The sequence below is a fragment of the Pipistrellus hanaki genome (genome assembly GCF_964339955.1).
Source record: "Pipistrellus hanaki genome assembly, chromosome: 5".
Taxonomy (NCBI): domain Eukaryota; kingdom Metazoa; phylum Chordata; class Mammalia; order Chiroptera; family Vespertilionidae; genus Pipistrellus; species Pipistrellus hanaki.
The window spans coordinates 34,594,893-34,607,551 of record NC_140507.1 but is presented as its reverse complement, the minus strand read 5'-3'; the positions used below and the strand labels follow the sequence as shown (position 1 = coordinate 34,607,551).

The 12,659-nt window shown below is 50.7% G+C and overlaps 1 protein-coding gene across 1 annotated transcript; it reads left to right on the top strand.

Moving 5' to 3' along the window:
• Positions 1–2,622: 2,622 nt before the first annotated feature.
• LMAN2 (lectin, mannose binding 2) lies at positions 2,623–12,559 on the top strand. The gene is made up of 8 exons (XM_084886695.1): positions 2,623–3,085; positions 3,256–3,374; positions 7,842–7,959; positions 8,564–8,643; positions 8,809–8,970; positions 9,077–9,191; positions 10,717–10,836; positions 12,273–12,559. Exons 1-8 carry the CDS (start codon positions 2,890–2,892, stop codon positions 12,431–12,433), a joined length of 1,071 nt encoding a protein of 356 aa, XP_084742821.1. The 5' UTR covers positions 2,623–2,889; the 3' UTR covers positions 12,434–12,559.
• The last annotated feature ends 100 nt before the right edge of the window (positions 12,560–12,659 follow it).

Sequence of the window (12,659 nt, the reverse complement as noted above, 5' to 3'; positions counted from 1 at the left end):
AGGCTTTGAAGTAGTACTTGCTCTCCACATTCTCTTTTCCCTTTAGTTGGCTGGATACGGAAGATGATGAGGCTCCAGGGGATTGTGGAGACACAAGAAGGAAGAAACATGGGTCTCTGCATTAGTGCCCAAAGGCAAGCCCCTCATCAACCAGAAACAGCAGTCTTGGACTGTTACATATGAGCAGAAATAAACTGTGAGCCATTACACACATTAGGGTCTATTTGTTACAGCAGCTAGCATTACCCTAGTTAAATCACCCCTGACTCTTATCTCCTTCCACACACCTTGCTCCAGGCCACCCAGACAGAGAGATTCATTCAGACTCGGTGTGTATATGGGACTTTTATTGGGGAAGCCTGGAGCTTTGCCCGTGGCGGGTTTAATAAGGAGTGTAAATGTGCCTCTGAGGGGGTGTGGAGTGCGTGATGTGAGTGGACATCACACACTGTCTGTCTGCTGTGCCATGATGGGTCTGGGCCTGGGTTTCAGAGGGGGCTTTACGATTTACAGGGTTTTCTCCCATCCTGACCTCATTTGACCCTCACAACCTCTTTGTGAGTGGATTTCACTATTCCCATTGTAGTGATCATGGAACTGAGACTCTGAGAGATGTGAGTTGCCCAAGGGTTCACATCAAGTTAGAGATAGGCTAAGCTGTGAACATTTGTGCCTGGGTGCCAGGAGTTGGGCCTGGGCCACCATCAGCCCAAGTGCCAACAGTTCATCTTCCTTCCCCCAAAGGTCCAATCACAGGCTCTGCCTGGGACCCCTTCCTAAGGTCATCCTCTCCCAATACTAAGACACCTCTCCTCCCTCTTCATCATGGATGCCAGTCTTAACCCTGACCACATAGTCACCTCAGGGACCCCAGGCAGCCCTGGGAGTTCCAATCTCTGAGCCCTTATCTACTTTTCTCCCCTCCATGGGTATGTGTGGGACCTCCATTCCACAAAATACTATTCTCCACTTCTCTCTCTCTGGCTTCCCAAAGGGGATCAGTTACTGATGTCCAGTCTTCCTGTGGGACTTCTGATCCCCTTTCCTGTGGAGACTTCCCTGCCCCAGGCCTTTCCTTTCTGCTTCTGGTCCTAGTGACCTCCTATTCAACCTCCCTACCTGTTACCTGGCTCCAGTCTCTTCTCATCACCATAGCGAGAGAAACCCAGATTGGCCACTCCCATGCTTAAAACCACCCCATTGCCTTCTGGAAAAAGGTCATATTCCTTAGCTGAGAGTTAAAAGCCTTTTGAGTTCCGACCTCAAGCAAACTCTTGCCCACCACTTTCCAGCCATTCCAAACTGCTTGCATTCCTTATCCTTTCACGGGACCTTCCCTGACTTTGCATTTCCTGTTCCCTCTGTTGAAGATGCCTTTCCCCTGTTCACCTCCTTTATGCTAAGTACTGTTCTAGTTGCTGGGGATTCAGTAGTGACCATAGCTAACAAACATCCCAGCCTCATGGAAGTCTAGTAGAATGTACATGTCCTTGTTTGTATGGACATAAGTAAACCTCTGGAAGGGTATAACCTGTGGGAGAAGAGTGGCAGGAGACCCTTATTGTACATGTCTGACTCATTAAAAATACATGAGCCGGAAAAGATGTCTCATCAGTTAATCCTGAATAAGTTAATTCATTCAAAAGGGAAGCTTCTTAAAATAAAATAAAGGAGCAACCAACCCAGGTCCCATGCTGTGATCTATAACAGGGGTGTTTAATTTAAATGCCTAGAGGGACCAGACAGGTGGGGTCAATTAGTGGCCAGCCTGGAGACTAACTTAGAAGAGGACGGCATTTGTAGGGGGGCAGCCCGTGGGCTTATCTTGGTTGGATATCCCAATGTTTCCTAAGAAACTAAAAATTTGGATTTATAATGTGAATTTAAGAGTCCTCATTTAAATATATTGGAGGTTAAATAATTTATTTTGTTTTTTAAAAATATATTTTTATTTATCTCAGAGAGGAAGGGAGAGGGGAGAAAGAGAGAGAGAATCACTGATTGGCTGCCTCCTGCACACCCCCTGCTGGGGATGGAGCCCATAACCCAGGCATGTGTCTTTGATGGGATGAAACCTGGACACTTTAGTCCACAGGCTGAAGCTCTCTATTCACTGAGCCAAAGCAGCTGGAGCTCATGGACACTTCTTGCTGCAGCAGGCAAGCACTATGACCACTTGGATCTGTATGCGTCCCAGCCATCACTGGGATCCGGGGCAGGGTACCGGTCTGCCGTCCTGCTTAAACCCAATGGGCCTGAGGACCTGGGAGAAGTGGATGACTTCAAATCACTGGTAATTCTAAGTCTTCAAAGGCGTGAAGCTGCAGCGGGTGAAACCAGAGCCAGCTAAGGCTCATCCGAGGTCACCCAGGGAGTCCGAGGTGGCACGGAGGTTGGAATTTAGGCATCTGCCTTCAAATTAGAGATCCTTAACCCTCGGAATGGGAAATATTACTCCAGAGACGCGGTCAGAGGCCAAAGGCCTAGAGCGTTGTATTCTTCGTTCGTCCAGTCCACGCGAGTGGCCCACCAGAACTACAAGTTCCAGCATACCGCGCTTCGATGACGCCCTTGGTTCCGCCCCCGACTAAACCATTCCTCTGCTCTCCATTTGCTCACAATCCTAACGTGCTGTTCCATGATTGGTTGTGGCTCGTAAGAGCCCGTTGCCGAGGCTGGGCGACCGGTACGTCGGAGCAGCCAAGGCTGTGGAACTGCACTTGATCTGGATGGGGTCTGCTCAGCAAATAAAGTCGCCGTCCCTTAGGCTGCGAGGCTTTGTATTTAACTCCCGGTGACAGACATTGGAAGGTTTCCGGCCGGAAGCTATTCGATGAGACACCCGGAAGGCGGAAGTCCCCTAGCGGAAGTGGCAGAGAGAAACGGAGAATGGCGGCGGAAGGTTGGATTTGGCGCAGGGGCTGGGGCCGGCGGTGCCCGGGGAGGCCTGGGCTTCCCGGCCCCGGCCCTGGCCCCATGACACATCTACTTCTCCTTCTGTTGCTGGGGCCGGTGGCTGCGGACATAACTGACGGCAACAGTGAACACCTCAAGCGGGAGCATTCGCTTATCAAGCCCTACCAAGGTGAGGCCTGAGGCGGGAAATGAGTGCAGGGTGAGGGCGAGGCTGCACGGGGCTGGGAAAAGGGTGGCCCTTTCTTCCGAGCAGGGCGGTTCTGTGGATTTCCTGCCTCTGGCGAGGCCAGGCCTGGCATGGCCTTTTACGCGCCTGTCTGTGCCCATCACTGCCCACAGGTGTCGGTTCCAGCTCCATGCCTCTCTGGGACTTCCAGGGCAGCACTATCCTCACCAGCCAGTACGTGCGCCTGACTCCCGATGAGCGCAGCAAAGAGGGCTCCATCTGGAACCACCAGGTGAGTGGGTCCCCAGAGGCCAGGCTTGGCCCTGAGTAAGCCACGGCTCCCAGTCTCCGCTGCAGCGCAGACCTCAGATTGGTTTGAAGGCTTGCCCCTCCCTCGTCCGCCCCTTCCTCATTTTAGTCACAGTAATAATCTGTAATGGCTGGTGTAGTTACTGTGTTATCACGAACTGTGCTTGACACTTTACATCCTTCTCACTTAATTCCTTTAAAGCCCCTGTGAAGTATGTGATGTTATTTCCATTTACTAAGAAGCTACGACTCAGTTTAAGTGGAGCTGTCATGTTGTCCGAATTGAACCCTCCTATTTTGAGGATTAAATGCAATAAGGCATGTTAAAGTCAGTGCATAACACACAGCAAAATGCCCCAAAAAGATCCTGTTCCTTCCATTCGTCCCACCATTTGGGCTGGATCACAGCTCAGGGTAGAATCTGCTCTTGCCTCAGCCTGTCTGACCCCAACCCTTCCTCTGCCCAAGGTGTTGGTCATTACCCTTGTTTTCTCCCTGGTTGTCGTCCCCATTTAGTTCTGGGAGTCCACACTGTCTTCCTGTTGCCTCATCTGGCTGTTCCCTCATCGTGTCCTCTCCCTAACGGCTAGGAACATGTGGGGTTACCTTCCTCAGCTCTCAGTCTGATCCTTGGAGCCTTGGGTCTCCTGTGAAGGGGGATAAACATGCATTAGTGTACACATTCTGGCTCCTGGTACCTGGCACTGCCAGTTATTTGCTTTGTTAATTTTGTTCTAGCCTCTCTGGTTGCTTCTTGCCTCGAGACCTTTGCACTTGTCCCCTCTGTCTGGGACACTGCCTCCTGGCTCTCATGCCTGCTTCCTTCCTTCTCATCTGTGAAGTCTCAGCTGAGTGCCATCCACTCAAGAGTATTTCAGTAACTCCGCTGAGTCACATTTTGTCAATTAAAAATGTTAATGTAGCCTTAAGTTTTCCAGAAATGAGTTCAGTATAACATTAAGGTGGTTTTGTTTTGTGTGTGTGTGTGTGTGTGTAAGTAAGGTACAAATAGTGCTGGAACTGTTGGAAATTGGGTTCAGTCACAAGTAACTTAATTATGATTGTAGGTAGGTTGGTGGTCGCCATTGTCAGTGGTATGGCAATGTCATTGGGCTGACAGGATTTTGCACTTGCCTTCATCGAATTTTCAGTCTTCCTTCCCCTTCAGCTCCTGCTGTTTGGCGCTACAGATATTCCCAAAGGATTGGAGTGTTTCCTATAGTTACTGAAAGAAACTGCTTAGAACTCTTAAAATTTTCTGCCCAGTGTTTACCAAGAGCCAACTATTCCTTTACTGAGCTAGAGAGGTGTTTTCTAGACTTTTCTGTTTTTTGTCCCCATTTACTCCATTTGGGAGGAGCAGCAAATGAGCAAACACTACTGAGTACCAGCTGTCTTCTGAGCAGAGATAAGACACAGTGTCTGTTAGGGTGTTGGGGTGAACTGGTCCGGATTGAGGAGTGGCCCAGTGGTGACTAGAATCCAAGTGCCTCATGGCTGGAGCACAAGACACAGGGAAGCCTGGGGGACTGGCCAGGCCCATCCTGAGGGGGGTCTGTGTGGAGGCTGCAGCATGGTCTTGGTGTTATTTTTGTTGATGTACTGTCTGAAAGTGTATGGCCCCTTCGCTTTTAAAAAGTTGATATAGGGCCTGGCTGGTGTGGCTCAGTGGTTGAGCATCCACTTGTGAACCAAGAGGTCACGGTTCAATTCCTGGTCAGAGCACATGCCCAGGTTTCAGTCTGGATCCCCAGTAAGTAGTGTGCAGGAGGCAGCCGATCAATGATTCTCATCATTAATGTTTCTATCTCTCTCTCTGTTCCTCTTCCTTTCTGAAATCAATAAAAATATATATATATTTTAAAAGTTGACACAGGTTTAAATATATGCAAAGGATCTAGTTTCCAGCATAGTTAATAATGCCATTTTAAGTTAAAACTGTTCAGTACCCTTAAATGTATTCAGTGGAATGGAAATATTGCAACTTGATATCCATTCCTTTTCTTTGTTTTTTTTTAAATGCTTTTGATTTGTTGGGTTTTTTAAAATCTCTGGTTGTAAGACTTAAGATTTGTGGCACAGTGTCAGAGCCAGTTTTATTGATAAGTGCTTAGATGTCTCTTTAAACTTTTCTTTATTCTTTTGCTAATCATTCTGAAACTCCAATTATATTTTCTCACTCTTTCCTCTGCCTCTTACCTAGTGTTTTGTGTCTGCCATGCTTTTATTCTCTCTTCATCTATTTTAAATCTATTGTAAAACCTATTCATTACATTGTTAATTTATTGTATTTTTTGTTCTGGAATTTGAAAAATATATTCTTATTGATTTTAGAGAAGGGAGAGGGAGAGAGAAACATCAATAATGGATTTTTCCTGCAGGCCCCATACTGGGGATTGAGCCCACAACCTGGGGGTGTGCCTGGCAGTCGAACTGTGACTTTATGGTTCATAGGTCGACACTCAAGCTATTGAGTTATGCTGGCTGCGCCTGGAATTTTTTATAGTATGACTTTAAAAAATGTTCATTATCTACCAAATTTTCAATCTTGTTTTGTATCTCCTTGAACATAGTAAACTAGTTATTTTAAAGGCCAATATCTGGAATTCCTGTCAGCCTCCTACCTTCCTCCTTCCCTTTCTTCCTCCTTCTGGTTTTTGTTCATATCTTGTCTTTTCATATGTCTGGTATTTTTTATTGTGTACTAGATACTGTATTTGTAAGATTTTTTTTTTTTTTTTTTTTAATCTGAGGATTAGATGAGTCTCTTTGGTCTAATCTCAGGGATTGACATGACTCAGCTGAGTTATCGTTCCTGGGAGGGCCTTTCTGGCTCACTCTTAGTCTGGGCTTACTGTCTGTGGTCCCAGCCCAAAGCAAGGTTAGCTCATCAGAACTGCCACTCCCTCCGAAGCTGTGGACTCGGATTCCTTGTCCGTCTGTCCTTGAGAGTTGGTTCTCATCACCTTCATTTGCTCCCCTGGACTGTGCAGGTTTTCTCGGAGCCAGTGAGCTGTAAAGAACAGGGAGGCTGATTGCTCGTTACTCGTGGCATTTGCTAGCTGTGTGTCAGAGGTGGCAGGGCCGCATCTCCTGCGGTTTGATGCTTAGAGCCAGAACACTGAGTCTGATGCCTTCATGAATGCACAAAGTTCGCCGTGATGGGACATAAAGGTCTTTATTTTTTATTTGAGTTTTTTTCCGGATTACATAGGTAATACATTCATCATACAAAATTCAAACATAGAAAGTAAACATTCTCTGTAGTTCCCCTCCCAGAGTCACCTGTTGTTATTGTTGGTTCATATTCCTTTCATTTTTTTCTTTCTCTACACATATACTAATTCCTTTCTTTTTCAAAAATGGGAACACAGCATTGATACTGGTTTGCAGTGGTGTCTTTGATATCATTAAATGTAAGTGCCGTGGCTCTGCCTCATCCTGCTCAAGACTGCAGCAGCCAAACTGCCCCAAGACGACAGGAGGGCACATTCACAGTCCTGCTGGTTGGGTGTGTTTCTTTCCATCCTCATCCACAGGGTATTATTGATCTTTTTAATAGTTGCCAATCTGATGCGTCAACAATATCTTGTTTCCATTTGCCTGTCTGATGGGGCTTCGCTAATCACTTGCTCACACAATCATCTGCAGACTTCCCTTACGTGGATTCTTGACAAAGTATGTGTCACATTAGTATTCTTGAGTAACTTCCTGGTGTGTAAGGCCAGGCTGTTTTCCTTGCTGCAGCAGTGCCCAGCTCTGCACCTGGTATTCCTGAATGCCAGGGAGCATCTACCTTCCCTCAGATCATGGTAGCCCAGAGGCTCCAGGGCATGACCCTTCCAGACTCCACACTGGGGTCAGACTGGGGCTGTAGGGGTCCGGAGGTATGCTGGCCAAGAGCTTGAGGTTTGGAGTCAGCCAGACCTGGATTTGAGTCCCTCAGTTTGGAAGGTGGATTAGAAGGGAAGATGGTGGGCGTGGGAGGCTGGAAAGGACCTGAGGCAGTTTGTGTTGAAGACCTGAGAGCCATGGGCGGTATAGATGACAGCACAGTTTCTGCATCAGACAGAGCTTGGTGTTTTTCAAGACTGTCCACTGGCACCTGCACACTCTCTGCACAAGTTATTTTGTCTCTGAATGTGTTTTCTGTTTTGTAAACTGTGTCGCTCAAACAGATCCTTTCACAAGATCCCAGGGCTAGAGCAGTGGGGATGGAGAGAAAACAGGGTTGACAGGTTTGGCTGGTTTTGAGGAAAGTGAATTCAAGTGGAGAAGACTGGTGCTGGGCTGGGAGGGTCTGAGCCTCCCTCTCCTCTCTTCCTGCTGAGAAAGCTAGAGGGTCTGTTGGTCAGTGGTGCTTTTTGACAAAGGAGTGCCTAGTCTCAGTGGGGCAGGGTCTGTGGCAGCTCCAGAGAATTCAGAGCATCCCTCTCTCCTCTTCCTCCAGCCTTGCTTCCTCAAAGACTGGGAGATGCATGTCCACTTCAGAGTCCACGGTGCTGGGAAGAAGAATCTCCATGGAGACGGCATTGCCTTGTGGTACACTCGGGACCGTCTTGTGCAAGGTAGGGCTGCACTCGTGTGTGGGAGCATCTGTGCCAGGACTCTCCACGCCGCACTCTCCTGATAGGTGCTGCCGCTCTTCTCTGAGGAAACCTGGGACCTTTGAGAAGAGGAGGGGCTGGGTGCTGTGTACCCCATGATGGCCTGGTGCTGTACACCAGCTAAGAATGTTTTTTTTACCGTCTTAAAGGGTTATCTTTTAAAAGCAAAAGCAAGGAAGACTGACTAAGACTTTATGTGGCCCACAAAGCCCAAAATATTTTCTCTCAACCTGGACAGCAAGTTGCTGACCCCTGGATTAAGGATAGGGCTTCCTGGTAGCCACTTGCTTTTCACAGGCTGGGGACCGTCTTGTCAGTGATACTGCAGAGCACTCGGCCAGGTGCTGTCCCCTCACAGCTCAGGCTTCAAACCCGAGTCCTCTCTTCACATCCCCGAGACCACCTCCAGGTTTTTTCTTAGGGGTCTCTCCTCTTTCTTGGGTGAAAGACCAACAGATTACCATCTCTTACCCCCCCCCCCCTCCCACTGGCAATACTTTGTCCTTTAGGCTACCCAGAGTACACCCCAGTTTTCTCCATGACTAGAGCATCTTTCTCATTCCAGGGCCTGTGTTTGGAAGCAAAGACAACTTCCACGGTTTAGCCATCTTCCTGGACACGTATCCCAATGATGAGGCCACGGAGGTAGGCCCCTGCTCCCTCCCTAGAACAGGACAGGAAGGCTAGGCATGGGGCTGAGGGACTTCCCTCTGGCCCCAGCACAAAGGAGCCTCCAGGGTTTGGGGTGGTGGTACCCCTGCCACTTCAAACGCTGGGCTGGCCATCGAGTAACCGGTGTCTTGGTCTCAGCGTGTGTTCCCGTACATCTCGGTGATGGTGAACAATGGCTCCCTGTCCTACGACCATAGTAAGGATGGCCGCTGGACCGAGCTGGCAGGCTGCACGGCTGACTTCCGCAACAGTGATCATGACACCTTTCTGGCTGTCCGCTACTCCCGGGGCCGTCTGACGGTGAGCAGGAGGTGGTGGTGTGGGTTGCCCTCTGCCTGCGCTGGCTCTGCAGGGGTAGGTGGGCAGTCTGAGCCCGGGGCATGCTTTACCTGCTGATTGGCTGCAGGTGATGACTGACTTGGAGGACAAGAACCAATGGAAGAACTGCATTGACATCACGGGTGTGCTCCTCCCCACCGGCTACTACTTCGGAGCCTCTGCTGGCACTGGTGACCTGTCTGGTGAGTGGGCTGCGCAGGGTGTTAAGTCTTAGTTTCGACCTTCCCTGGTCTGTTGGGAGCTTGTAACACAGCCTGTCACTTTCCTTCCTGCATTGGTTCCACACTGGCCTGGTTTCTTCCTCCTCTTTGCATTGTCTGTCCATTTTGGCGCGCGCGCGCGTGCGCACACACGCACACACGCCGTGAGCAGTCCTCGGTGATCTTCCCCGCCCTTTGGGATTTGTATCTGGACGCTATAGACCCCAGATTTCCATCTGCAGCACAATGTTATCAACAACCCTCTCAACATCTCCACCTGGATGCCCAGTAGGTGTCTGTCTTTACATGCTCACAATGAGAAGACTACATTTTTTAAAAATATATACTTTTTATTGATTTCAGAGCGGAAGGGAGAGGGAGGAGATAGAAACATCAATGATGAGAGAGAATCACTGATCGGATGCCTCCTGCATTGGGGACCGAGCACACAACCCAGGCATATGTACTAGACCGGAATCAAATCCGGGACCCTTCAGTCCACAGGCTGACGCTCTGCCCACTGAGCCAAAGTGGCTAGGGCTGAAGACCAAGATATAAATGACAGCTCTGTCCTAGTTGCTCGGGCTAAAAACAGGACCCAGGCCACCATCCTATCTCACTTGGACAACTGCAGCAGCCCCGATTGGTCCTCTCCTTCCATGCCAGCCCCAGAGGTCACTCCCAGCTCTGCAGCCAGAGCGATCCCATTAAAGTTCACATGAGCTGTCACTGCTGCTCCGCTCAGAGCCCTGCAGTGGCCTGCCAGGCCTTAGTGCCATCACCTCTGATTCTTTGCTCCCAGCTCCCCATTTACATGGCCTCCAGCTCTTCACCCTAGTGCCCTCCTGCCTCGGCCTTTGTGCTTGTATCTCACTCTCATCTTCAAGTCAGATGTCACTTCCTCATTGGGGCCTTCCCTGATTCCCTTGTTTAAAATTGTACACATACGCCCCAAACACCTGCACTTCCCATAAAGTCACGTGATACATGCTTAGGTAGCTAGCGGTCTCTCCCTTTTCACAGTGGAGACCATTGGGAATAGGAGTGTTGAAGGAATCCCCGAGGTTTACCCCAGGGGGGGCAGAGCTCAGATGGGAACTGCAGTCTGACTTCAGAGTCAGTGTGTCCCTGGCCTCCGGGGGCTGCACATAACGGTGCTCTTGGCTCTACCCACCTGGCCACCAGGTCCTTGCTATTTAGGTCTTGCCTTTCCAGGCCTTTCCTTAGATTCCCTTAGTTTAGCAAAACTGACAGATGGGACCCTTACATTGGCTCTGAGCCTCAACCTCCTAACCTCAGGAATGGGCCGATCAGTTACCATCAAGCCCTGGCCTGGGCCATTCCCAAGTCTCGGGTGCAATTGCTGACCATGTATCAGGGCTGAGCCCTCAGCCAGGCGGGAGCAGGCTTCTCCCTGAGGAATGTGGCCGCCTTATGTGGCTGGGAGACGCAGGAGCCGTGGCGCCATGGCGGCAGGCCTCTGACAAGCTACCACTCGGCCCTGCAGACAATCATGACATCATCTCCATGAAGCTGTTCCAGCTGATGGTGGAGCACAGCCCTGAGGAGGAGAACATCGACTGGACCAAGATTGAGCCCAGCGTCCATTTCCTCAAGTCACCGAAAGGTACGTTTATGGTCCCTCTGCCTTCGCCGGGCCTGGCTGTGGGTTTTGGATCAGCAGCCATGCTGACGAGCCGTGTGTGAGCCTGGAGCCTGCTGGGTAATGGCGGGTGAGGCCCACAGGGGCCAGTCTGCTGTGTGGTGATTGGCAGGGCACTGACAGTGCACATGCATGGCCTCCGGGAAAGGTCTGGAAAGCACCAACGGCCCCTCAGCCCAGCCCAGAATCGTCCTGCAGTGTGTGAGCCGGAGTCGCAGCATTTTATGTGATATCTCACTGAAAAATGTGTGTATATTTTTATTGATTTCAGAGAGGAAGTGAGGAGAGAGATAAAAACATCAAAGATGAAAGAGAATCATTGATTGACTGCCTCCTGCACGCCCCCCACTGGGGATCGAGCCCACAACCCGGGCATGTGCCCTTGACTGGAATTGAACCCAGGACCCTTCAGTCCACAGGCCAATGCTCTATCCACTGAGCCAAACTGGCTAGGGAAGACATGTCACTTTTTTAAGATTCAGGTTACTTTTTAAATATTTTGAGAGTCACAATCCTTGTCATAAGCTACTGTCTTGCCATTTTGATAGAAGGGTTCTGGCTGCCAAGGACTCAGAGAACTCATGTGCTCTGAATTACCCAGCAACCCGATGTGGTTTGCCAGATGGGGATTCACTTTTCACACGTGTCCATCCATTTGTTCCTTCAGTGGGCGATCCCAAAGCTTCCGCTCAGTGCCTGGCTGTGTCCTGGCGCTGCCCAGGGCTCAGGCTAGTGACTGGAGCGGAGAGGGGGGCAGAGAGGGCTGAGGAGCCCTGGGGGCCCTCAGGCTGGGCTGCTTCCTGGAAGTGCCTCTGCATGGAGCTCCCGGTCCAGTCAGAAGCCGTTGTTGTCGCGGTGCAGGGTGGAAGGGGGTGCAGGGTGGAAGGGGGTGCAGGGTGGAAGGGGGTGCAGGGTGGAAGGGGGTGCAGGGTGGAAGGGGGTGCAGGGTGGAAGGCAGCTGGCGGCAGGACGGCAGCTTGCCGGGTCAGGGCTTTTGGGAAGGGAGGGTGTCGGTGGGCCTGTCTGGAGGAGAACCCTGTCCCTGGGCGGTTGGAATTGCAGGCCTGGCGCTCACCATTGACAGGGTTAGCAGGCAGGGTAGTGATGTGGCCAGAGCAGAAGGACAGGGTAGAGGACACTCACACCACCAAAGGCATCCAGGTGTGAGTCAGGCCGGCGTTTGGCCAGGGCAGTGTTTCTGCAGAAGGGGACCTCGGACCACTGCACTGGGGAGGGGTGGGCTTGTGAAAGCAGATCCCAGGCCTTATCTGTGGGGTTCTCAGGGTTGCCCCTCACTACAGCTGTGTGCAGCCGCAGCTGCCACCTGATGGGGATGGGACCCACCAGGGCATTGCCAGCGGCTTTAGCACTCACTCACCTCCCCCTTCCTCGCCCCTCAGACAACGTGGACGACCCGACGGGGAACTTCCGCAGCGGGCCCCTGACGGGGTGGCGGGTGTTCCTGCTGCTGCTGTGCGCGCTCCTGGGCATCATCGTGTGTGCCGTCGTGGGCGCCGTGGTCTTTCAGAAGCGGCAGGAGCGCAACAAGCGTTTCTACTGAGCGGCCGGCGCGGAGTTACTGGCCCTGCACTAATGTGAACTTTTTTTTTACTGGGACTGTAAGAGAAAAACAAGATGACCTTATTTCTTAACAGTTTAAAAGAAATAATTAAAGTATTTTCATACATTTTGCTTCTTGCCCAGCAGGGACAGGCTGCAGGGCTGGGAGTAAGGGTTTGGTGTCCCTCCAGCCATGGACAGAGGCCTGGCCCACTGCCGGCATCTCA

What these genes read in the sequence shown, in the direction of transcription:
- LMAN2 (XM_084886695.1), top strand. Translation starts at nt 2,890, where the DNA reads ATGGCGGCGGAAGGTTGGATTTGGCGCAGGGGCTGGGGCCGGCGGTGC. An exon ending in GCTTATCAAGCCCTACCAAG is followed by an intron (nt 3,086 to 3,255) that starts GTGAGGCCTGAG and finishes CACTGCCCACAG; the next exon opens with GTGTCGGTTCCAGCTCCATG. An exon ending in ACTCCCGGGGCCGTCTGACG is followed by an intron (nt 8,971 to 9,076) that starts GTGAGCAGGAGG and finishes GATTGGCTGCAG; the next exon opens with GTGATGACTGACTTGGAGGA.